Source organism: Limulus polyphemus, unplaced genomic scaffold, assembly GCF_000517525.1.
Source record: "Limulus polyphemus unplaced genomic scaffold, Limulus_polyphemus-2.1.2 Scaffold4419, whole genome shotgun sequence".
Lineage (NCBI taxonomy): Eukaryota > Metazoa > Arthropoda > Merostomata > Xiphosura > Limulidae > Limulus > Limulus polyphemus.
In genome coordinates, this window is record NW_013670029.1 from 6779 (window position 1) to 31732 (window position 24954).

General features: G+C 35.5%; 1 protein-coding gene across 1 annotated transcript in view; it reads right to left on the minus strand.

The window, feature by feature from the left end:
• Positions 1–310: 310 nt before the first annotated feature.
• Positions 311–24954, minus strand: part of LOC106471117 (putative protein TPRXL) — a 44063-nt gene continuing 19419 nt past the window's right edge. The window contains exons 2-7 of the mRNA XM_022399739.1: positions 24515–24691; positions 16901–17005; positions 15369–15482; positions 2058–2524; positions 1140–1199; positions 311–422 (exon numbers count right to left, since the gene is read on the minus strand). Coding sequence (XP_022255447.1) covers positions 1158–1199; positions 2058–2524; positions 15369–15482; positions 16901–17005; positions 24515–24691 — 905 coding nt within the window. The 3' untranslated portion in view covers positions 311–422; positions 1140–1157. The remainder of the gene's footprint in view (positions 423–1139; positions 1200–2057; positions 2525–15368; positions 15483–16900; positions 17006–24514; positions 24692–24954) is intronic.

Sequence of the window (24954 nt, forward strand, 5' to 3'; positions counted from 1 at the left end):
GAATTATCAGTTATCACAGGCTGATACAAGAAAGAGACTAAATCTTCGATAATGTTTTATTCCTTCATACTGAAGTTATTCTTCATTGACACAACATCACGCTTAACGACTGAAGAATCAAGTTAAATCACAGATATAGGTCAAAGGTTTGAAGAGTCAAGTTAAATCACAGACATAGGTCAAAGGTTTGAGCTAGATTAACAGTGTAAAATGGAATCAAAGTCCTCACCTGAGAGCTCGACCCATTGTCTCGTAGTTCATGTCTGGCTTATTTTTATGAAGACCCCAGAGTTTAGAAACGGCTTTTGAGTCAACTAATTTAAATATGCCTTTTTCTCTGTTTGTCCACTTTATGTAGCGTGGACAGTATTCTTTGTCTTGTAAAAGTTTAAGTAGAAACTCCCACAAATAGGTAGTCGCACCTATAGGAAAAAAATAAAACTAATGTTACATGTTTCCAAATACACATTCACCGTCCCATAGAAAAAGACAGACTGGCAGATTAATTGATCAATTATCAAAAACGCATATATTTTCATGCATGCACGTTTCACTTTTGTTCGCTCAAAGCAAAATAGAAAACGCATTAGAAACACATTGAAATAGATAAATGGAAGCTAAATTTAACAGACAGACATATATAACTGAAAACATATACGGAAATAAATATCAACAACAAAACTATAACCGCACATATTAACAGCGGTAGCAGATGAATAGATTAACAAGAATAGATAAAAAAGTTATAAATGTGCAAAGACGAATGAATTAAAAGGTAATACACACACTGACATACGCATACATAGATCTATATACGTACAATTGTACAGAGAACTATACGGACAATCAGACGGACAAATTCTGCAGCATTTTGACCTGAGTTATGCAGTGAACAAAACCTAAAAAAAACTGTATAAAAACCACAAAATGTGCTTCACTACCAGTGACAAAAAATGAGTTTAAACACGTGTTATTGTAACTAAATACTTAAAACTTCTCAAACCGTCACTAAATAACAAATCTCTCGCCCTCTAACGGAAAACACTATGATTAATTTCACGTTATTATCCCCAACTATATAAGGCTGTCAGGATATGGGATACATGTTCGAACTTGTTTGTAGCATTTTACCAACTTACTTTCTCTGCTCTTTCTTTTCACGTATGTTGCCCCACTTTCAGAATTCTTAGGTTTTCGACCTGTAATAAGTAAAATACATTCTAAAAAACCAAACACAAGATCAATTAGGATCCAAGCTTATCATGAAAATTAACAACATTAGATGCTAACAGTTAGAGGCCGTGTCACTTCTTTAAGTTTTGTTTGTTTGTCTGTTTAAACACAAAGGGCGAGCATGCGGTTAATATGAACCAGCGCGTTAATGTGTAGTTTATATCCCCATGACTTTTACGAAAGATGTATTTTCTGTAATTGTCTCTTCTACAATAGTGTCGTCTTTGTTCAAAGTAAATACAACAGATTGAATGGAATTAAAAAGTAAGTGCCACCTAAATTCGTTGTTCTTCTCAGTGGCTTTAGCGGAAACTTTGAGGACTTATCACTCTAAGTGTTAGGGTTCGATTCCTGCAGCTATAGGGAAAGCAGTTAATATGGTTATTTTTTGGAATTTCGCCCAAAGCTTTTCAAGGGTTTTCTGTTTAGTCGTTTCTAATTTCTAAGTGATAGACTAGGTAGAGGGAAGGCAGCTACTCACAGCCAATTCTTGGGCTACTGTTTTACCAACAAAAAGTGGGATTGACAGGAAACGTTATAATGCTGAAAGATGTCTAACCAAATTTATTAAAATTGACGATTTTGGATAAGCTTTTAACCCAATAACAGCGAATCGGACTAATAGAAGTAATAAACATTAAAAATTAATAAGAAATATATAAACTACTTGAGTATTACCAATGTGTGTGTCTCCTGAAGTTTATAGAGTGTAAAAAGTGCTCATAATGAAATACATTTAAAGGTTTAAACTGTTGCTCGGTTTTAAAAAGTATAACCAACGAGAGTTTTTTTTAACAAAAGACAAAAATCTTAGTTATAATTACCTTTCTTTTTACTTTTGGTTGGAAAGAGAGATCTTCAACATAAAAGGACGGATCATCTCCAAAGTTGCTGCTGCTATGAGCTGCAGTAATAACGGATGTTGGGGGGGTAGCGGGAGGTTTACCAACAGGTGAGTGAAGTCCAGAAGAGGAAGGAGATGTTGATGAGGATGAAGATGGTCTTGTCAAAGAAACGTTACTGGAGGAGAATTGAGGATGTTCATGGAGATTAGGAGATGGTCCCAAATAACTGGTACTCGAAACGTGAGGGTGGCTGGAATGAGCTGAAGGTGTAGGACGGGGTAACGGAGGGAATGAGTCTGACTGTGTAACTGAATGGGAAGAACTCCTTTTGTGTTGAATAATGTTTTGGGTACTATGCGGCTTTTGTTGGATTGGAGACTCCACAAAGTATTGAGACTGAGAGGTCTTGTAATGGTTTTCTGAAGAGAATTGGACAATACTAGGATCTAGAGTGGGAAAAAAATATTCCACGCTTTATCTCTTTTTATAGGGCTAAAGAAATACAAGTTCACGTGTCTTATCTACACCTATCTAATCACTTCCTGAACCGCATTGTTTTATCCATTACAATTCGATGATTAAACTAAAAACGTACGAACTTACACACTATTGGCTTATTTTGAAAATTTCACAAAAAGAAAAGAAGAAAACAACATAAAATTAACTCAACTTCTTAACACTTTAGGTTTAGTGAATTTGCATTCCGCACAGATGTAAAGTATTGACTATGAGAGGCTGCTGATTAATCTTCCAGCCTAGCTTAACAATATTATTCAAAATGCTTTTATAAACGAGCTTTATAAACGAAAAATCATTCTTTCAATACTAATAGCTCAGTACTTAGGCATTCCCAATTACCATAATGCCTAGTTGTCAATGTAAAAGCTCAGTAATGCTGAAATAGACTGAATAATTTGGTTATTTCAAAAAAGATGAACATAATACTAAACCTCCGTAATAAATACAGAACTCTAAACCATTGTGGTGTAGATAAACAAACAAGAAATATTACGCTAAGAAAAATCATAAATAACAAATGCAAGGCATGTTGAAAGATCCTAACTTTCCTAAAATTAAAAAAGGAAATACTGAAAAATATAATTTTTATGAAGCAATCACAATAACAAATGTTATTATAAACAAATCAAGACATTGAATTATGCCCGAAGACATAAAATATTTATACTAACTGAATTTGATGATAATAATAATAATAATATACATTCATATGATAGTTACGTTAGCTACCAATAGAGGGCAAAACGATACAATGTTAAAAGAGGATGTAGCTGCGGCCTCGAAAGTGTATTGACATCTGTGGCGATATTACTATATACCAATGCTTACTTTATATAACTGTTTTTACAGAGGCAGGTGTACAAGGTAGAGCCTTCGTCAGTACCACGAGGGCGGGAACTAGCATAGGCTGCTGTTGTGTTGCTATTGGAAGATTACAGCGTACGTATTGGTTACTGCACGCGACATCTGTGTATCAAAATCAACATTAACGCTATAGTTTGAAAACATAAAAGAGCTGGATGCAGCCTTCGCTACGCTGCGTCTCTCCGTAGTTACCTAGATAGATTTTAACACTCATTCGTCACATAAGTGTTTCGTAACAAGCAAAATCCAACTGCGCTTATATCTAAGTTTCGCCGTTTTAAAGTTTTCACTTCAAATAAGTGGGTATTTGAAACACGTTTTTGAAAACCTTCTTCCTGACAGATAAAATACCGTATTTTTCGGAATACAAGACTCACCGGTGTATAAGACGCACCCTTATTTTGAAGACAAACATTTTTTTTTTGGGGGGGGGGGAGCTACAGTCGCATTTGAATGATTTTTATTAAACAAAAATTCAATTTGATACTTTCAAAATTAGTATATATTGTTTTAAACACAAAAGAGCTCAAAACATCAAAATAAGAAAACCCCGTAAATCAAAAAAAGGTTTACTGTTATTTAGTTTGGTTCAAAACCTACAAAATCTTCATTGCTTTCACTGTAATTTTTTATTTTTTTTTTATTTAGAGAGCATTATAAATAGTTATATTTTTAACTAAAAGAAGAAAAAAACTACTATTGTTATAAATAACACATTCAATTAAACTAAACTATGCATGCCTATTTAAATATATTTACACATGGCTTGTGTATATCGTATATATACATATATATTATTCATACTTTCGGTGTATAGGACGCAAGTAGATTTTGACAAAGTGTGGGGTAAAAAAGTGCGTCTTATACACCGAAAAATACGGTAGCTTATGAAATACGGAATATTATACGAATATTTCATAAATATTCATAAACAAATGTCTTTATTATTACCATAAAACTCACAGCACTATTATTACCACAACAGTTATTATGCTTCAGACGTTATTACATCGTTACCTAAACGTGTTTACATTTTAGAATAATTAACCCAGTGTTACTCTTACTCCTCATTATCCGATAAAGATATTTGAAAATTAATTAGTTAATAGTGAATTACAACCTCACTCAAAATTGGGAGTTTAATCTTTGTTACGAGTTGATCCGTCGAAATGACTGTCGAAACAGTGAATTAACGCTGTATGGTCGTTAAAGTTTATCATCTCATTATAATACGCGTGTTGGGCAACATTTAAGAGTATGTTGTTGTTTTGATACTGATCTGGGCTTGGCCTAGTGATTAATTAGCATAAAGGGATGTGGACCTCAAGGTCCGAGGTTTGGGTTGCGATGACAATGAAACTCTTCACGCTTTCAGCTGTGGATGCGTCAGAAGAGTGTTTGTTTGTAGTTAAGCACAAAGCTGCACGGGTATCGAAGTCCGGTTTCTAGCATTGTAAATCCGCAAACATACCGCTGATTAGAAGAGTGACACTCAATTCCATTATTCGGTTGAAAGCCGGACGAAGTCTTTCCAGTGAGGGACGTTACTGACTGGCTGTCTTCCCTTCGGTCAGTAGTTTAAAATCAGAGACAGCTATATTTCTGAATCCTAAGTGTCTCTGACCTGGCCGTTTAGCCCACGTGTATAGGTGAAAATACCAAATACTTGTTACAATAGTATTCTACTTGATATGTTTTTCAGATAACCCGAAATATCACTAAAACAACATATATCCTTGTTACATAATCATCAGACTATTAAGAAAATCTGGAATATACATGGTTGAATAATACGTGTTTATTAGCACATTTTTATTATTATAATTAGTATCTGATTTGTCGTAAAAATAAGCTGAAAGAAAGCAGTGGTGTAATAATTTCTGTTCATACTCCAACCGTAACTTGGCTAGCTATCGAGTTTTTGTTTGTTGTAGCTACACAATGGGCTATATGTGTTCTGCCCACCGCATATGCGCCGGAGCAGGTCCGGCAGATCTGGCAGTAGGCGGACCAATATTTCGTCACCGTAACTATAGGTGCTTTTTAAACTTTAACTTGTACTTCAGAAAATTGAAGTAAATAGATAAACTTACAGTAGTATGCATGAATCAGTATAACCCCCTAGAGGGTCACGCAGCGTTGATCATATTCGGCTCTCAAAAACATATGAAAATGTCTCCTATGTCCGTTGTTATCAACGAACACGGACCATTTTTGGCAGGAGAATAAGGAATAATATTCTACACAAGTCCACTAATCTTCATCAAAATTTGATCGTTTTTCACTGAGCTATAGACCGAAAATAGTGTGAAAAATCGGTCTAAATGTTAACAGGTAGGAATTTTATTTTTCATTTTAATGACCTTGCCGTGACCTTCACCCTCCAAAAACTAATCACTTCTGAGTTGGGTCACAGTCCAAATGTAAACAACTTTCGTCCAAATCCATTCAGCCGTTTTCGAGAGATCTTGCTGACAAACACAGGGGTGAAAACAATCTCTGCCACAGAAGATGGACGGAGGTAATAAATTACTGTGTACATGCTAGTGCTTCTTTATAGCTATAGTGAGTACAAGTGCCAGTGAGCTCCTATTTTTATGAATCATAAAAAAGTGCTTGCAAATGATTAATACTTTCAATAACATATAGTAAAATTAGCACAAAGTTCAATCTCAGAGCACCTATTTTTCAAAATATTCCTGGGGAGTATGCCCCCAGACCCTCCTACCACTAGCATGCTTTGCACACTATTCAGAGTTGCATGACTAATCAAATACTGCTTCTTCCACCCCTGCATTGCGGGTATCGAAACCCGATTTTTTTGGCGTTATAAGCTCTCTGGGCCATCGGGATTGGGTGATAGTTATCGGATTGTAAACTAACTATGGCTTCCTGACATTCACATATGACTAAAATATTATGTAAGGCAGAAAACATCCATTGTAATACACTAAGCCAAATATAACTTACACGGTTTTTGGTTTTTTGGTTATTGATGTTGTTGTTTTGTAATATCACGAATCTGCAAACTAAATAATGAGTGTATTCATTAACATGAAACGGTTAAAAACATGAAAACAGCGGGTTTATTTTAAAGTAATAATAAAAATTTGCAGGTTAGACAACGGTAACCTGAATCTTGTGTGATGCGATCTCTTCTATGGCCTTTATGACAACGTGTAACAAAAAATAAAAGCCCAGAGACCAACAACTCCCTCAAGTTAATAAAACGATATCAAAAGTAAGACGAGTCTGAAGGTCAAGAACAGGCTTTTGCGCATGTCAATGTTCTACTTATGAACTAAATGCCAGTCTACAACCCCCACTGATAACAAGATACGGGTTAATAGGGGCACAAAATCTGCGGGTATTGTATAAGAGGGCTTTAACAATGGGTTTTTAAATACCAGCATCAAGTGATAAGCTTGTTTTTCATATTTAGAATCAAGATAAAAGTATTTTAAAATATAAGGGCTTAATACATATTAGATTTTGTTTGTTTTGTTTGTTTTTGAATTTCGCGCAAAGCTACACGAGGGCTATCTGCGCTAGCCGTCCCTAATTTAGTAGTGTAAGACTAGAGAGAAGGCAGCTAGTCATCACCACCCACCGCCAACTCTTGGGCTACTCTTTTTACCAACGAGTAGTGGGATTGACCGTCACATTATAACGCCCCCACGGCTGAAAGGGCGAGCATGTTTGGTGAAACGGGGATTCGAACCCGCGACCCTCAGATTGCGAGTCGAGCGCCCTAACCACCTGGCCATGCCGGGTCTTGTTTTGTTTTTGTTGTTGTTAAGCGCAAAGGTACACAATGAGGTATTTGTGATCACCAAAGGTATCGAAACCAGAATTTTAGCGTTTTAAAGTTCAAATATTTACCGCTAAGGGGCAGCACCTATTAGAAAACAATCAATGTGACAGAAATACATTTAATTACTAAACACATTTTTCTAAAATAAAATTCTAACAAATGTATCGTCAATATTGCAATTAATCCTATTAATTAATACTGTTGTTTTCTAAGTATTTTAGATTTAAAAAAATAGTGATTTCATCCAATTTATTTATTTACTTTTGGTTAATTTTCTTAAACTAATCATTCAAATACACAAAAGTATAAATTGCTCAAAATGATGCCACGTGTAAACCATGTCAGTAGTGAACTGTATGTATAAGTAAGTTGGTTACTTTAAGGGTTAATATTCCAGTCTATTTGGCCATATCATTTTATAAAAAATAATAATAATAATAAACAAAAAATTAAAAATTGTCACTGAGGATTATTTTTTCATCTCAATATCCGATTATAATTATATATTAACTATTCTAACTTTAAAACGGATTTGTGTTTGTGTTTTATTATAGCAAATCCACATCGGGTTATCTGCTGTGTCCACCAAGGGGAATCTAACCCCTAATTTTAACGTTGTAATTCTGAAGACTTACCGCTGTCCCACCGAGGGACCTTTAAAACGAATAATTGAGAAACAAAGACATTAAGAGTGTTGTGCATTTTCTCTCCACTCTTTCTTTTTTTTTTTCAATAGTGTAGGTAAACAAAAACAACGTTTAACACAACAGTTCTGTTAAGGAAATTCCACCGTAAATCGTTTAGTTAACCATCTCTCAGGGAGCTGTGTTCCCACATTACTGTGGCAGGGTCAAGGATACCTTCCCCACTATCCTTCGGGTATACCGGAGGAAAGAAGGGGCCTTCCTGACCGGTTTGCATAACGATGACAGAGCAGTCGTTACGAACCTAATGATGTTAGTCCTGCTTTAAAAGTTTAAGCCTTAGCCCGGTGTGCAAACAACTCAGAAGTATAAATGTTTGTCTGACATATGTCTGATTGCTAAGCGTAGCAACAGGGTGAAGGACGAAAGATCTGGGTCAAGAATTAATATTCTGAAACTTAATAAGCTTCGCATAATATAACTGGTCCAGAGCTTGGTCCATAATAAGCTAATAGGACCAGAACTATACAAAAATAAGCCAGATGATTTTGAATGATTAAAAAGAGTACCTCATCAGCATTGGTTATCGGGGTTGATCGTTAACCTCAGATGGGTAAAACGCTCGCTTAGGTGCGAGAGGTACTGGGTGTGATCCGGGGTCATGCAAAAAATGGATTATAACTAAAGAATAATTCGTGCCCAATGTAAGACCCAAGGATGAGCCTTGGATGTAACAAGGAAGGTATATAATGATAGTGTAGATTGGGTTGTTAAAACTGCCACTGAGGACATGAGCGTCCGCAGAAAGATTTTGTGTGAAACTGTGAAATGAATAAAAAAAAATTCGTATACACATGCTGAATGAATAAAGAAAGAATTGTGTTTCTCATTTTCTGGAGGGGCAGGTGCCCCCTCTTGTTTCTTGATACCCGGTTTCTAGCGTTGCAAGTCTGCAGACATGCCGCTGTGCCACTGGGAGGCATCCAAACTGGAGAAACACAAAACATATAGTCTATAATGATGCTTCGTGACTTTTTTTTAGGCCCGTGTAAGCTTTAATAATAACAAGAAAGGTATTTACCAAATTTATTGGATCATTTGAAATTTAAATCACACATTACAATAATATTAATAGCAATGAATTACATGATCGATACATGACTTTATCACGTGGAAACACTTAAAAAGTTAAATTATTTTGTCAAACAACTTCTTACAAACTCTGCACCCTTATTCCAGCATTCAAAGACTCATTTTTTCTACCTATAAAGATAATAAATATTCCAATAAACCAGTCATAAAACAAAAGCAAGAACAGATGGTGAGCGAATAATATGTGAATTAAATTCGGCCTTGACTCGGTCATCTAGTGTTTAATATGAGGCTGAGGGTAAAGGAATGTACTAGCTGTGCATACTGATATGTGTAATCTTGTACACACACGTAAATAGATTATCTATTCACATACGTGAATACAGGTTTGTTGAATTTAAAAAAAAAAAACCTTCATGTCCGAGGGACAAAATGCCAATAAAATCTACTTGTTCCCTATTCTTCCCACAAAACATATACATACAGGTAGAGTATAACTTTAGGAATTTGTATTTATTTAACAATAGAATTTCATTGGCAGCTCAATTTTGTCAGGAATGGCCTAAACCCGTTTTTGTATCTAAACACTTCATATGTATTCGTCCACGTATTTTGCATCCAAGATTTTGGTCCTTTGTGTTTTTAGCACAAAGTTACAAAATAGGCTATCTGCGTTCTATCTACCGCGAGGAATGGAACCCCAGATTTTAGCGTTGTAAGTATGGTCCGTCAACTTACTGCTGACCCACCGGGGGACGCATCTAAACTCTTCATATGTATTCGTTAATGTACATTATGGTTCTTAACAGTAAATCACTAGAATTTTACAGCACATAATATGAAATACCCCTCGCACGAACTAATAAAAGAAATCATGGTTTACATTAAAGCCGGCTGGCATGAACATGTGGCTAAACTGCTCGATTCTCAACATGCAAAATGTTCTTTAGGTTTTTACATGCATAAAGGTTACTACCTCTTAAAAATTGAAAAAAAAAGAAAATCAAGAACTTTTTAAACAGTCCCCTAATGCGACTAAAGCTGTTTTGGTTTTTATTGTACAATTAATTTTGTTCTCAGGCTGAAGGATGCGTGACTAAGAAACGTTTTATGTAGTTAAAGCACTTAAAACGAGTAATAAGTTTCCATCCTAACAAAATATTGTAGGAAACTTGACATCTGCAACCTGAACGACACCTTATGCGACACATTGGCTAAACTACCAGGTCAGAGATCCCTAAGGTTCAGACATAGCCATCCTATCCTTAATTTTCCTGACCAGACAAAGGGCGATCAGTCAGAAGCAGCCGCCGCTTACACGGCTACTCTTAACCGAATAGCAGGATTGACATCACAGCTATATTACTCCTACAGCTGAAAGTGCAGAACTTGTTCAGCATTATATCGCGACTCGAACCTTGTTCTTTCGAAAAGTTCAGTGTTTTTTTTTTTGTTGTTGTTGTTGTTGTTGTTTTTTCCCATGAAATAAGAAAAGCTTGGTATTTGTACAGTATTAAGATGCAGCCTAAAAACTTTTTTTTTTAAGTTATTGATCAACTCACTGTTAAAAGTTCCTCTTCATCTAGAAGTTATGGAGTACAGTGCAAGGTGTAATCACGCAAATGGGCACGATATGAGATACGGAAATAAAGCAATTTCAAAACTGGGACGAAAGTATATCAATAACACAAGCGGTGCAGCTGGTACTGTTATAACTCTGTGAGGAAACATATTTTTGAACCTTCATAAAACTACCACTACAACGTCTCTACGACACGTAGTTTATTATAGTTGGTGGGAAATAAGATCAATACTCCAGACGGCAGATTATATAGGTATATGAATTGCTCTAACACATGCATCTTACAGAGATGCAAGACTTACGTCTACGACTCCTCCCTCTTCCAAAATGCATATTTTGTTTCATATAATCTTATTTGATGGAGACCTAAGGCACAATAATTTAATCCTTATCCATTTGTAGTCAAAGAGTTGTACGCATGACCACTAAAATTGATCTTGAATTTTATACAGAGGTTATATTAAAACAGTTTTGGAGCCTCATCATGTCGTTATGATCCAGTTCGGTCACATTCTATCTGACAACCGTGCGTCTTCAAAATAGCCTTAAGATGTAGTTTCCATTGTAAGGCTGGCATATCGAAAGTACGCCACGCATCCCGATGCTTTCAATAATACGTCTAGTGTACGAGGATGACGGTTTCCCGGCGTTCTTCCAACAGTTCGATTGTGCATAAATCCATAAGCTCTACGTCCAGTCATTTGACTGTTATATCTTCGTATGGAATAGGATGAATGCTCATTGCATTCTTCAGTTGTTTTAAGTATTCTACGGTTGAACAGGAGGTATGACCGAAAGCCTTATACTGATGAGTCAATGCATTGTTGGTCTCGTTTCCAGACGGAGATCCTTCTTGATAATTCTGCGTTCTGTTGCCTGTGGCATTGGACAGTTTTTGTCACTGATCTTTGTGTCCGTAGATTCTCATCTGTTACAAAACGCCGCATTTTGCTTACCACGATTGGTATACCATTTGTTACGGGTCTCTTTATAGACAGTCCTGGTACCCCAAGTTGTTCCATTGTTTTCCATTGCTTTTAAGTACAATGGATATCACTTTCTTCGAAATTCTAAATCTTGATCTGAATTCACGATTGTGATCTAAATGTTTGACTATTATAATATAGCAAACTCGACCTTTTATACAACGGATAGTTCATCAAAACGTCAGTTACTTTTGTTCTAGGCTATCCAGCTTCTGGCCTGCCAACCACCAACAAATATTAAAAATAATTAAATAAATCAAATTAAAAGTATAATTTATTTTTAATGCCTTTGTGACTTAGTTGCTTAATATTTGTTATCCATTACTTGTATACTCATTTCTTTGATGCCAATAAACTTGAATATAGTCATGATATCATTTATTTTTCCATCGATAACTAGTGACACCACACTTAAAATACTAAATGACCGCCACTGCTAGCACAAAGTTTCCCACTACTGGTTGGGTCATTGTTCAACCAGAGAGCACTAAACTATGCCCACACACGAGTAGTTCATGCTTGAATAAATGTTTTAGTTTTATGTTAATTACCGCTCAAGGTGAACTTACAAATCCTTGTTGTTGTTTTTTTTAAATATATAAGGTTACAAAACAGTTTGAGAAACAAATAGATAAATAGACAGACGTCATAAAATGTAAATGGCAAGCTGGATATCTTAGTTCACTGTATTGCCAAATTAGTTTTAATAAATAGCAGTATAAAAACATTTTTAAAGTAACTTCTTGTTTCATGGATGAAACTAAACGCTAAATGTGTTAAAATTCCACAAAATTAAACTCTAAAAATATTCATATATAAGCCTCCATCGGAGATCATATACTTAAAAAAGGGAGGGAGTACTATACACTATTATAACCGAGGACACCACATTTTGTGACGTGATAACCACATCAATATACACTATATGACACACAAGTGCCATCACGATTTCTGAAAGGGGAAGCGAAGGTGAAAGGAAACGGGAGGCGGCAGAACTGGATTTCAATGCCAGTCTGTTCGAGGTTCATCGACTCTGTGACTTTCACTGAAAGTGAAGGTCAGTCTGGTCCGCCGTCTGTGTAATACGTGTGTGACAAGCAGCCGCTGCTGACGTCAGAAAAACGTTATCTTACTAATCTGTAACGGAACAGCAAATGTGTGTCCTAAAACACGTTTGGTCGAATGTTTTTATTGAAATGTGTGACTCAACAAAAAATACGAGTTCATTACGGTTTACAGCTGTTATCTGAATGAAGTTCAAAGAGTGTGTCCAAATCCAATTCCACTTCACTAAGCCACTGTAAAATACTACTGGACAACGCGAAGTTCCTGTAAAACCAATTTTAGCCAAGTTATTTTGTACCTTCTAGTTAGTTTATTGTTGCTGAAAGTTCCGCTTTTTAACGATCTTCTCGTCGACATTGATGGTTAATCTAAATGCTAAACTCGATGGCTCCAACTTTGGTATGTAAAAGGTGTATACGGTAAAAATGTCGGATTGACACTGCAAAATTGGAAAAATAATTTCTGTTAACACTGTATAATTGTATTTCATAACCAAGAGGTTATTTACGAATTTTCCATGGAAAGGTTAAATTAATGTTTGATAAGTGTGTCCTCCCCTACTTCAGTGGCATAGCGCTAAGTCTGCAAACTTGCAATGCTAAAAACCGGGTTTCGATACCCATGGTGAGAAGAGAACAGATAGCTCATTTTGTAGCTTTGTGGTTAACGACAACCAACTAATGTGTGTGTGTGTGTGTGTGTGTGTGTGTGTGTGTGTGTGTGTGTGTGTGTGTGTGTGTGTGTGTGTGTGTGTTTGCAATTTTTATAGCAAAGCCACAGGTTATCTGCTGTGTCCACCGAGGGGAATCGTAACCCTGATTTTAGCGTTGTAAATCCATAGACTTACCGCTGTTCCACCGGGGGACCCAACCAACTGAAAAGTGGGTAATGATCCTTTGGTAAAAATTATTCGTTCTTTTATACTCTGGCTTTATTGTAATAATTAAAATCGCAATCCTTTGTTTCGGTGTTCAAGTTCAATAAGAGGCGAAATATTCATCAAATTAACAGGTAGGACAATCTATCCTTGCATGTTTGTCAGTGAAGTTTACTACTGGCATTTTTACCTTCAGCTTTTTCACGTAAAATCAATAAAGGTCTTCAAATATTATAGTACATTACTGTACACTTCAAATGTAGATATACGGCCTCCAAGGTTGATGAAAAATGCATGTATTTTCTTTCTACGTGTGCATCATCGGACGAATACATTCATTACGGTGCAAAACACCTCACACTCCTTCCTCCACTTACCATGAATATTCTTTTAATGTTTATACTCTCATATGGCTTCATGTAATAGTTCAAATGACAAACAAAAGACCAGATTTGTACATAAATTATAGAAACCTCAAGGGAGAAGTAGGGAACGGATTCATTCTTCATACCAAGAAAGGTAAAACAAAAATGTCAACATTGATATTGTGGTTATTGAAGGGTTCTAAAGACTCGTGACAAGTTAGATTATCCAGCACTAGCAGTTTCTTGTCGATAGAGGTCTTGCACTTGACGGCAGAAAACATTCTGTTCCATTCAACGCCGCCATATTGAACGTCAAAAATTGCCTTACAAAAATCCATATAAATACAAAATTCGGTAAAACTTTACACGCTGTCAATAGTGCAAACATCGCTTTTGACAAAAAATAGGCTTTAAATTGTATGGTTAGTCAGTTTCTAGATAAATTTTACTGTATGTACTTCTGTGAGGGCATTTACGGCATCAGATAACACAATATTAGAAGACAAATCTGGCATTTTAATCTAAAGCAAATTTAAGGAAAAGATGTCCAATATGGCGAAGTAAACTATAAGCCACGTGACTTTCTGACGTCATGAGACACCTTAACTCTAGTAACCCACTCGCCCCTACTTGACAAGGATGAACTATTTCCGGTGTCAACTGTCCATTTGACATGCAGTCATTCATTAGACATAAGACTGAGTTTTATCCTTCAATTAAAACTGGAAAAGTATAAAGAAATGGACAGTGTGTGTATGTTAGAGAAACAAGCAAAACACGACCTTACTATACTCTGTCCCTCAGCTGGACAGTGGTAAGTCACGAACTTACAAAGCTAAAATCCAGGGTCGATTACCTATTTCAGCAAATAGCCCAATGTGGCTTTGCTCTAAAGCAAAAAAAAAAAAACAAACAAACAAACTTTACTCTCTGTCAAACTAAAACTATATCCAATACGAAAAAAAAAACTGCGTGCGCAATTTCGCGACAAACAGAAGATTTTTTTAAATATTTACCAATTCATGGAATTCATTTAAACATGTTTACTGCAACATAACGAAATTAATTGGATTAAGCCTCATGTATTTCGTTAACGTTTTACGGCAATACATACCGAATATTGGCATAAGCTTCCTTTTCTTAGCCAAGTCGATGCTACACTACCGTAGCGCCCCCAAATGAAAATATAAACAAAGCGACGAAAGATTTTGTGTTTTTGCAATAACAAAATCGTGAGCTTTTTATTTACTTTATACACAAGGACCACAACTTTGTTTTATCTTCCACCGAATACATAAAATAAACAAAGAAAAGTTCACTGGTGCGTATCAAGTGTAAGAATTAACTACATTACATCAGTATATTTAAGTTTTAATATTACAACAAAAATATACGCATACAACTTCTCTTTTTTTTACCTTAAAATATTTGAAAAAACAAAACCAAAAAACTACATTCTGTGCACAAGAAAATTATACGTACAAGGTCTTTGCGAATAAAGGTGATGAGAATGGCGTGGTGATAGCGCCACCTGGGGGTAGGACTGAAAATAGGGCTGGCCATTAGATGAAGAGGAGTCTGGTGTTCTTGAAGACGCTGTGTGAAAGGAAATTGCCATAATTAGAATTAATTCTTTCAACAAATTTCAAATATTTCATCGAATTATAAGCACATGATTGTAAAATAATTGAAAATCGATTTTTTATTAACCAAATGAATGATATAAGTACATAACATTTCTACGTTTCACTTGAGTTCGTTCTCATTCATCAAAACAAAACCGAGATAATTGTAAATCGCCACTATTAAACGTCTTCTCTTTATTCATGACTTTCCTAGACTCAGTTCAGTTTCACCCGAAACCTTATTTTCATAAAACGTAAGTAGCAGACTCGTTTAAAACATAATCTTTCAATCACATAAACTAAACATTTACTGCTGAAAAACCCTATTTACTTTCACAAACTTACATTGAAATAACACCTACTAACCTTATCTGGAGCTACGAGAAATATCCAGTTCAACAAAGACCACTTCTGTATACATCAGAGACTCAAGTAAAGTTTGTTTGTTTGTAAGCACAAAGCTACACAATGGGCTATATGTGCTCTGCCCACCACGGTTTCTAGCGTCGTAAGTCCGCAGACATACCCCTGTGCCACTGGGGGGCGACTCAAGTAACAACAAACAACTAAGAAAAAAAAGTGTAGATTTTTCGCGAAGTTCCATCCAAAATATGCAACTGATAAACTCAGGTATACCAGATCTTGTGGTACCATCTTATATGTAACCGATAAACTCAGGTATACCAGGTCTTGTGGTACCATCTTATATGTAACTGATAAACTCAGGTATACCAGGTCTTGTGGTACCATCTTCTGTGTTTGTTGTGTTAAAAGAAACAGGAAGGGATTAGAAAAAAAGCAAAACACTTAAGAGGGTTTGGTAATTTTTTTGTAAAATAAAACAAACAGACTGGGTCTGTGAACCTGCAAAGTGCTAATTTTGCTCTATCCATGAATTTAGTCCGAAAATTGCAAAACAAATTAATAGATAATTCTATGGAAGTTTGCCTCCTTCTCATAGCTGGAAAAGGAAAAACTGAGAAATGCATTACATCATAAGAAAGAGATTAATTTACTAGCGGAGAACGTAAGTCCCTATCCGCTACATACATACATACATACATACATACGTGTTTCCAGCTGGAATAGGAACATCGTTCCTTACAGTTTTACCGAAAAAGCTGTTTTGTTACCAAATATTTTATAAATGATGTTTCGGCTCATTAAAGTTTCCGTCGGAAGCAAGGTTAACGTAAAGAACTGTTTACAATAACCAGCAAATGCGTTTTCTTACTCTTTATAAGGGTTAATAAAAATCGGAAAACCTAACGTTATTTACTTAAGTCTTGATAAGTATTTCAGCTTTAAAAATGGAACTCTTGTACGTGCACTAAAATTACAAAACTATGTGAAACAACTGGAAATTTGAAGGTAAATAATTCTGGTTACCTGGTGTGCATCTAAGCTTAGGTTTCGATTCGTCGTTACTCAGGTGACCACTACTACTGTCCACATCTGATACTCCGCTATCCGCTGGACTTGGAGGTAAGGATCCTGAAATTTTTGAATATTTATTCAAGCAAGCTTGGAAAATGCTATAATTATTTTCATAAAAATATATATAGAGAAACTATCATCAGAAACTTTCTATTCAAGATTCTGAACTCGTTTGATCATCTGAAAGAAACGGGAAAATAAAGAAAACAAATGAACCTTTACAAAATAGTATAGTTCTACATAGAACAAATAAACAGAACAGAATGAATGAAAAATTATGTTTTTTAATGATGTCTTTATCAATAACTGTGATCTTTGATTTTATCATCCATCACGCAAAACTTCACAAACTGGGACACAAACGCGTTGTCTTAAGAAAAACACTCAAAATCACCAGAATAGCCAGATTGTTTTGGTGTTTAACGTTCTGGTATAATAGTAACTGAAGTGGCATAAACAACTCCCTCTGCTATGGTCAGAGACAAAGGTCATATGGAATGAGGTCATGTCTTCTGGTGGGGTTCTTGTTTATAACTATCGGTTTTCTGAGGGTCCCGTTATTTTCGTGCCTAGGTAGAAAAAAACAAAACGGGAACGACAGACCGTTCTGTGACCTAAATTCGAACGAGGCAACAAGCTGAAAAAAGAACGAGACAAAAGCACTCCATCAGAAGAACAACGATCCAAACACGCTTTCTTAAAATCTAGCGTGAACAAAAATGTGAAGTTTCGCTGAAAGCAAATAACAGTAATACTATTTATTTTCTGCTTTGAGTACTTTAGAAGTATATTAGTTGTTTATCAAGTAGGGATATTCTTAACAACGACTGAAATCCCGGGATTTTACGAAATAATACTGAATTTCTTATTAATTTAAATAATATATACATATGTAACCATAGTTTAATATAAGGATTTAACTCTAACTTAAATATCCTAAGCTAACCGAATCTCATGAAATATTACTGGCATTATTACCAAAACACCTATAACAGCAAGACAATACGACAAACACATATTCAGTATGATACTTAGTTTTACAAAACGTAGAAGGCACAATCTGCAGGCAGTATTGAAAATGTAAAACAATAGTTTAGTTATTCTACTTTACAACAATACAATCTCCCAGTTAGTCCAGTATGTTAAATTAGCTGCATTATTTATTATCAGTTTTGGTTTATGTTGTTTGATCAGAAGTTACTGGTAATTATAACAATAGCTTTCACCATAAGATTTACATACTTTTTCTCAAACTAGAATTTTTTTGTTTAATCTTTAATATTTCCATAATCATACCGTTTCAGTGTATTACAATTAAAAATCATTAAATGTACTTTTTCTATGGTGTGAATAACTTTTACAAACTGACGAAGCATGATTAAAATTATACTTGTCATGAGATATTAGTTTTAGGCCTATTATATTTTTTAAACACTGCATTGTTTATCTAGTCCCTTAAAGGTTTTCAAGAATTAGAAGAGTGTATTCCTACTACACTATGTTCACCATGTCCATTGTCCATGACGCGTTTCGCTCAATCCAGAGCTCTTTAGGCCGGCTCGAATACAGTTAAGCATTGGCGAGAGAATACAATATAAGTGATCGAACTTAAATCCCCCCCCCCCATCGGCTCACGTTAATATGACTTTAGTCATTAGTGAGTCTGTGGCTTATAACGCTAAAAATTGGATTTAGATACTCGCGATAGGCACAGTACATATAGCCAGCCCATTGTGTAACTTTTTGCTAAATGTCAAATAAATACAAATATACTATTTTTATTTCCTTCCCGAATTACGCTCTAACTCGCAATCTCGTGTAAAGCGGCAAGCCAAAGATTTCGAAAGGTGCCGGACGTTCTTTCTAATGTACATCAGCTGCGCGAGCCAAATGCGTGGTCCACGAGATTAGACAACAGTAACGAAAAGTGTTAGAATCATTTCGTGTTAATTTGTTCTCGTTAAAGATTAAAATTTAATGGTTGAACCAACAAACTTTCTTTGAAGTTCTTAATCATTTTATTGGTCACCGATTAAAGTTTTGTTTGCTTATTTTTGTTGAAATTTGCGTAAAGCTACTCAAGAGTTAATTGCCCTATCCTTCCTTAATTTGAAATGAAGGCTAAAAGGGAGGTAGCTAGTTAAGAGACCCCGCCACCAACTCTTGAGCTACTCTTTAAAAAAATTAGTGGCATTGACTGGCGCATTATAACCCCCCTCCCACGGCTGAAAAGGCTAGTATTTTCGGTTAAACGTTTCGATTCTGCCAAAAGCAGATGGCGAGTCGAGCGCCGTAACCACTAGGCCATGACAGGCATATCTATAAAGTTAAAAGTTAACGATGTCTTTTATAAACTGCAATGCACCAAAAAGCTTAATACATGCGTATCAAAAGAAAAAAGTGTCAGAATTATTTTTTAAAATTATAAGGTCTGATTATAATGTTTTTCATTTATCACTTTCTTCAGAGTCAGTTTTTAAAATTTTCTCCAAAAATTATTTCGATAAACAACGAACCTTACTTGAAAATAACATCGTTAAAATCATTTTACATTTAACTGTGCCCTCTCCCCTCGATGAATCAGCAACAGGTTTACGAGATTACAACACTAAAATTCACGGCTAGATTCCCCACGGTGGACAGAGTGCAAGTAGCTCGTTGTGTAGCTTTGCCCTAAGAAAACAACAACGTTTAACAGCAAAATATCTAACTGCTGAAAAGCGGCAGATGCAGTGCTAGAACTTAACGTCTACTGAAACTTCTAAGCGTGTTCAGAGTCATGCCACGTCTCGAACCTTCGACCTTATGATCGCAGCCCAACAAGCTAAATACTAAACCACTTCCGGCAAAAGGTATTGCCAATGTATTTGTCATTAAACTTTCAATGGATAATAACACCCCAAATTTTAATGGTCGAATTAGTCTACACTTTCTACCCAATTCTGTTTTTTCGCAATATTGATAGCTTAGTTGTTTTAAAAACACACTTATAAAATGAATACATAAAAAATACAACTTTTAGGTTTAATAACTTCAAAATGTTGCTTTATCCTACAAAAAAATTATCATTTCAACTTTGATTACACTTATTTTAAAAAATACCCATAAAAAAGTGTTACGTTTACACGAAGGTGGAAGAAAGACTTAAAAGTTGCAGTTTATGTCCCATATTGTGACCCTGATCAGCCTATCGGCAGCTGTCATGATGTTGTCGTCTCTCTCCCTTACCTCCATGTAATACTTGCAAAGTATTTAAGTGATCTTTTAACCACCAATCAGAGGCTGCTGCGTGGCAAAGTTGTAATGGTCAGAAACAAAAATTAACCACTTGATAATACCATAGAGATAAAGGTATTTGACAAGAATCTGTCTGTTCACTTATAACTGGCGAACCGCTGGATCGGCTGTCACCAAACCTGGCATGTACCCTTAAGGCCCCCCGGGGTGGTACACAGGGGTTCGGAGTTATTTGACAAAGTAATTCCCGTAGTAACAAGGTGTTTCCAAGGGCAGCAAGGTCAACCTGGGACCACACATCTTGAGAAAGTTTCCAAAAACCCTCCACTGTACAGCTTCCAAGGCCAAGCTCAAATAGACCAAAGGTGTAAAATACCATTGGAGCTTCATCAGAAGTAAACGAATTAAATTACTATGATTCCAGTTTCTTCGGCCAACTTTTGACATCGAGGTGTGACTTGAAACTCGCGGACTCTCAGCTTGACAGCCTTTGTCAGCTTTACATCTTTATTTATTATCTAATAATATTAGAAGACATGCCTAGCTTCAGACATGTCTAGAGGGTTTTGTTCCAGGATGACTAGGGGTATGGTTTCGGAGCCCCTTGCTGTCCTAAACGCTCTGGCGTGTGCCCCCCCCCCACCCTACTTCCACGAAGAATGTTGAATGTTGAGTGGTATGTCTGCGGACGGCTAGAAACCGGGTTTCGATACCCGTGGTGTGCAGAGTACAGATAACCCTTTGTGTAGCTTTGTGCTTACCTTCAAACAATCAAAGCTTGTAATCTTTGGCTCTGCATCATTTAATAATCTCGCTATACAAATATTTTTCTGTGGTATATTCTTCAAGAGATAACGCTACCCACACCAACATTTCACAGTCAAACGGTCAAAAACCGTGAACTTTATATATACGTGCTAAACATGTCGCCAATGACAAAACGCTTGTTTTTACAGCAACACACCACTGTATTAGCATATACTATGCGATTAACCCTTTCCATACCAATTCTCATCAGTCTGAATGCAAATCTTATATATTGGCTAAAAGATAGTTGGAAGGCCATACTATATGTACATGTATTTGTTCCCAAAATCTACACTCTTCAGTAAAACAGATAATACAAGAAACCGCTTTCTTAGAAATTTAACTGAACATTATCTCTTCTGCAAAATTTTTCGCTTTGGCAAAACTACAGACGTGGAGTATATTTGTCATCATTATTTATCTCCGAGTGTAAGCTAATAACTTAATTTTAGTATATACAAGATATGACATAGATATTAATATCTATAGGCCATTACACTACAGTGTTATTACATGATATTAACTCTGAAAACAACATTTTTCATATTCTATTGCAGCAAAACCATTAAGATCTTTATGATGTAACTACGATGTTGAAACAGTATTAATGAAAAATGTTTTTGCAGTTATAGACAGTTAAGGCACAACAATAAAGCCGTATGCTTTTCAGTTTTCCTCACGATAGGGTCTGATTAGAATATTCTTATAGGTATCTTCGATGTATAACTTACATAACAAGTATTTTCAACTAACAGAAAAATAGGACAAACGTATAAATCTGCAGAAAGGAGATTTTTATCATAATTAACTTGAACCTAAACTCTTGAATGGATCGTGCCATGTTTCATTGAAAACTTTGAACAAGAGAAAAACTGATAGTCCAATTTTTCATATAACAATTTGAGTTTAGGTTTCGATTTACTTCTTCGAAAAACGCATTGAAACTCGACTCCAAAATGTTGCTTTGATATTGATGAAAAGGCGTTCCAAAGCTAGCTAGTTTTCTTCAGGATCATTCCATTTTGACCTTGATATCCACCATAAGAATGGTTTTCAACAAGTTAATGACATCTAGGATACGCTGAGTATCTAATAGAAACAACAATAAATGTTCTTCAAATATTTCTTATGACGTTTGTTGGTTGAGATCTGACCAATCATATCCGAGTCTGTGAAAGTTATTACAATGAAAGGAACAAAGTGTCTTATTCTTGCTGTTCCTTCCGTTTCGCAGTTTTCTTGCACTCTTTTGATTGGATTCTAATGTTTTTGGACGAACTATTTTTCTGATCGATTTAACTTCAACTGGAACCTCATCATGGCTGCACCCACAACGTTTGTATTTCATGTAAACATCATGCCTTCCAACCTTGCACTTAAAACTGAGACTAGAGTAAACATGACTTTCGGACACTTTCGCAGTGAATATTGACTAGTCTAGCACTCAAAACAGGTCTTCTGTAGGAAAATACTGAGCAAAAGGCAATGGACTTTCACCAAAATCTTGATACAAAAGGAGGGAAGAACTCCTTTTCAAACAAAGATTCCTCTGCAAGAGGTGAACCAATGAGCACAAACGTTATAATGTTCAAAAGCCTTAATACTTACTAAGTCAACGTTGAACACCAGTATTTGGTGCCTATTTATCGTTTGTTGGATATTGTGATGACCAAAACTGCCTCTAATTTCTGTACGATCGACTCTCGATTTTAAGGCTTAAAAATATCTTTAAAACACTGGATCTTTCTTACATCATTACATCTGTGAAATCAAGTCGGAGGAAAAAAAACATACTAAAAACAATGAGCAACAGATAAAAATAATTATATTAACAATAGCAATTTCTATGGATCAAATGCCGAACATCTCATATGTTCACATGGTAAGAGCCTGAATTATAGAACTCATTGCAAGGCAGGGATGGGAAACTTTGAGGTTGTAGTGGGCCACAAATTCTATAGAAAAGGCTTTGACGAGTCACAATATACATTTATTCTAGCGGGCTACACGTCATTATCCTCGAAATTATACGTTTTATTGCGGTAGTATAAAATATAGAACCTGATGGTCTTTTGCTAGTTAACAAAACATCGTAAATATGTATTTTACAGTTCGTAAATGCAACATAATTTCACATCATGTTTATTTTATCTTTTTCTCACAAATTACAAGTATATTTCCGCCTAAACGTATCAAATAATGTATTAAATTCATTTTGAATATTTTTAAATGCAAGACGGGATAACATATGTTTATAATACAGACACGGATAAAAAAAAATGAATAGGGTTACTGTAGTAAATGATTTTGGTGCAACGGTACCAGTACCAACAGGATTAACATAATTACCTGGCAACTGTTGTTTGGGCCAAAGAAAATTGTCTGGAGAACGATACGCGGATTCGTCAGTTGCCTATCCCTGCTAAAAAGGTATAGCAGCCGAGATAAGGAGCTGTCAATTTCTAAGATTTTTTTGAAAGCTCGAAGCAAACGACTATTGATTAATATGTTGTCAATGGTGCCTTTATATTGTACTGTAAGACATAGAATCATTGTGTTCAGTTTCAAGGAAAGGCTTTTTAAATAAAGTGCTTTCCAAATCACTGACAGAACTTTAAAACCGTAGATAAGAGCAATAGCAGCCTGTTTAGCTGAAAGTCAAAATTAAAATGTTTTCATTATGTTTACAATTTAAAATGTGCTTTAGAACTATCCGTACAGTAACCGTAAACATTTCCATATTTTTAAGGATCATTATATAATGTTATTTAAGCATACAAATGATCTTATAGCCTAAATAGTTATTGGAGAGAGCTGATGTTGGTATGAGGAAACGTTAACTTGTTATAGTTATTGGAGAGAGCTGATGTTGGTATGAGGAAACGTTAACTTGTTAGAGTTATTAGAGAGAGCTGATGTTGGTATGAGAAAACGTTAACTTGTTATAGTTATAAGAGAGCTGATGTTGGTATGAGGAAACGTTAACTTGTTATAGTTATTAGAGAGAACTGATGTTGGTATGAGGAAACGTTAACTTGTTATAGTTATTAGAGAGAACTGATGTTGGTATGAGTAAACGTTAACTTGTTATAGTTATTAGAGAGAACTGATGTTGGTATGAGTAAACGTTAACTTGTTAGAGTTATTAGAGAGAACTGATGTTGGTATGAGGAAACGTCTCAAATTTTGAATGCTGAATTTTTGTTCTAAGCAAATATATAGCTTCACTGAACCTAACACAAAGGCTAAATGTTTCGAAGCTTTAAGTGTGGATTTAGAAAATTGCAGTCATGATCTTCCTACCTTTCCATGAGAGGTGGTCCGTTTTCCATTTTACTGCACTACAGAGACCGTTTTATTAAGATGTAGAATTCGGTTTGTTCAATAGTGTTTAAATGTATAATATTCCAATCACGCATACATTCGAACATCAATAAACATTTTGAAACCAGTCAATTACTACTGAAAGGAGAGGACAGGAAAAAAAGTTAATTTTAACATTCTAAAAAAACTCTAAATGACCTGTTGTGGTGTTGCAGGAGAAGGCTGGGTGGTGAGACAAGGCGATCATGGAGAACGGAAGGTGCTGAGGAGGCTGTTGTAAAATATTCTGAAGTAGTGTATTCGTCTTACTGCGATGACCTGATGACTTTTTCAACAAAAGGTTGTTATAAGATCGAGCATCCTCACACCCATCCACTATGTAATGAGAAGAAAAAAAAATCATAAAACTGTCAAGAAATTAAATTCGAATTTTTAACATCGGTACATAAATATTTCGAAATAATACTGTAAAGGTAAATAACAGACAATTACGTAGAATATAACACTGTTCAAAAAGTTTTATCAAACGTTGTTTTGTTAAGAAAATCTATATCTTTCAGAAAGATAAATCTCTTGGATACCAGTAATCATGCCATACTTGTATCATACTTGGATACCAGCAAGCATGCCATACTTGT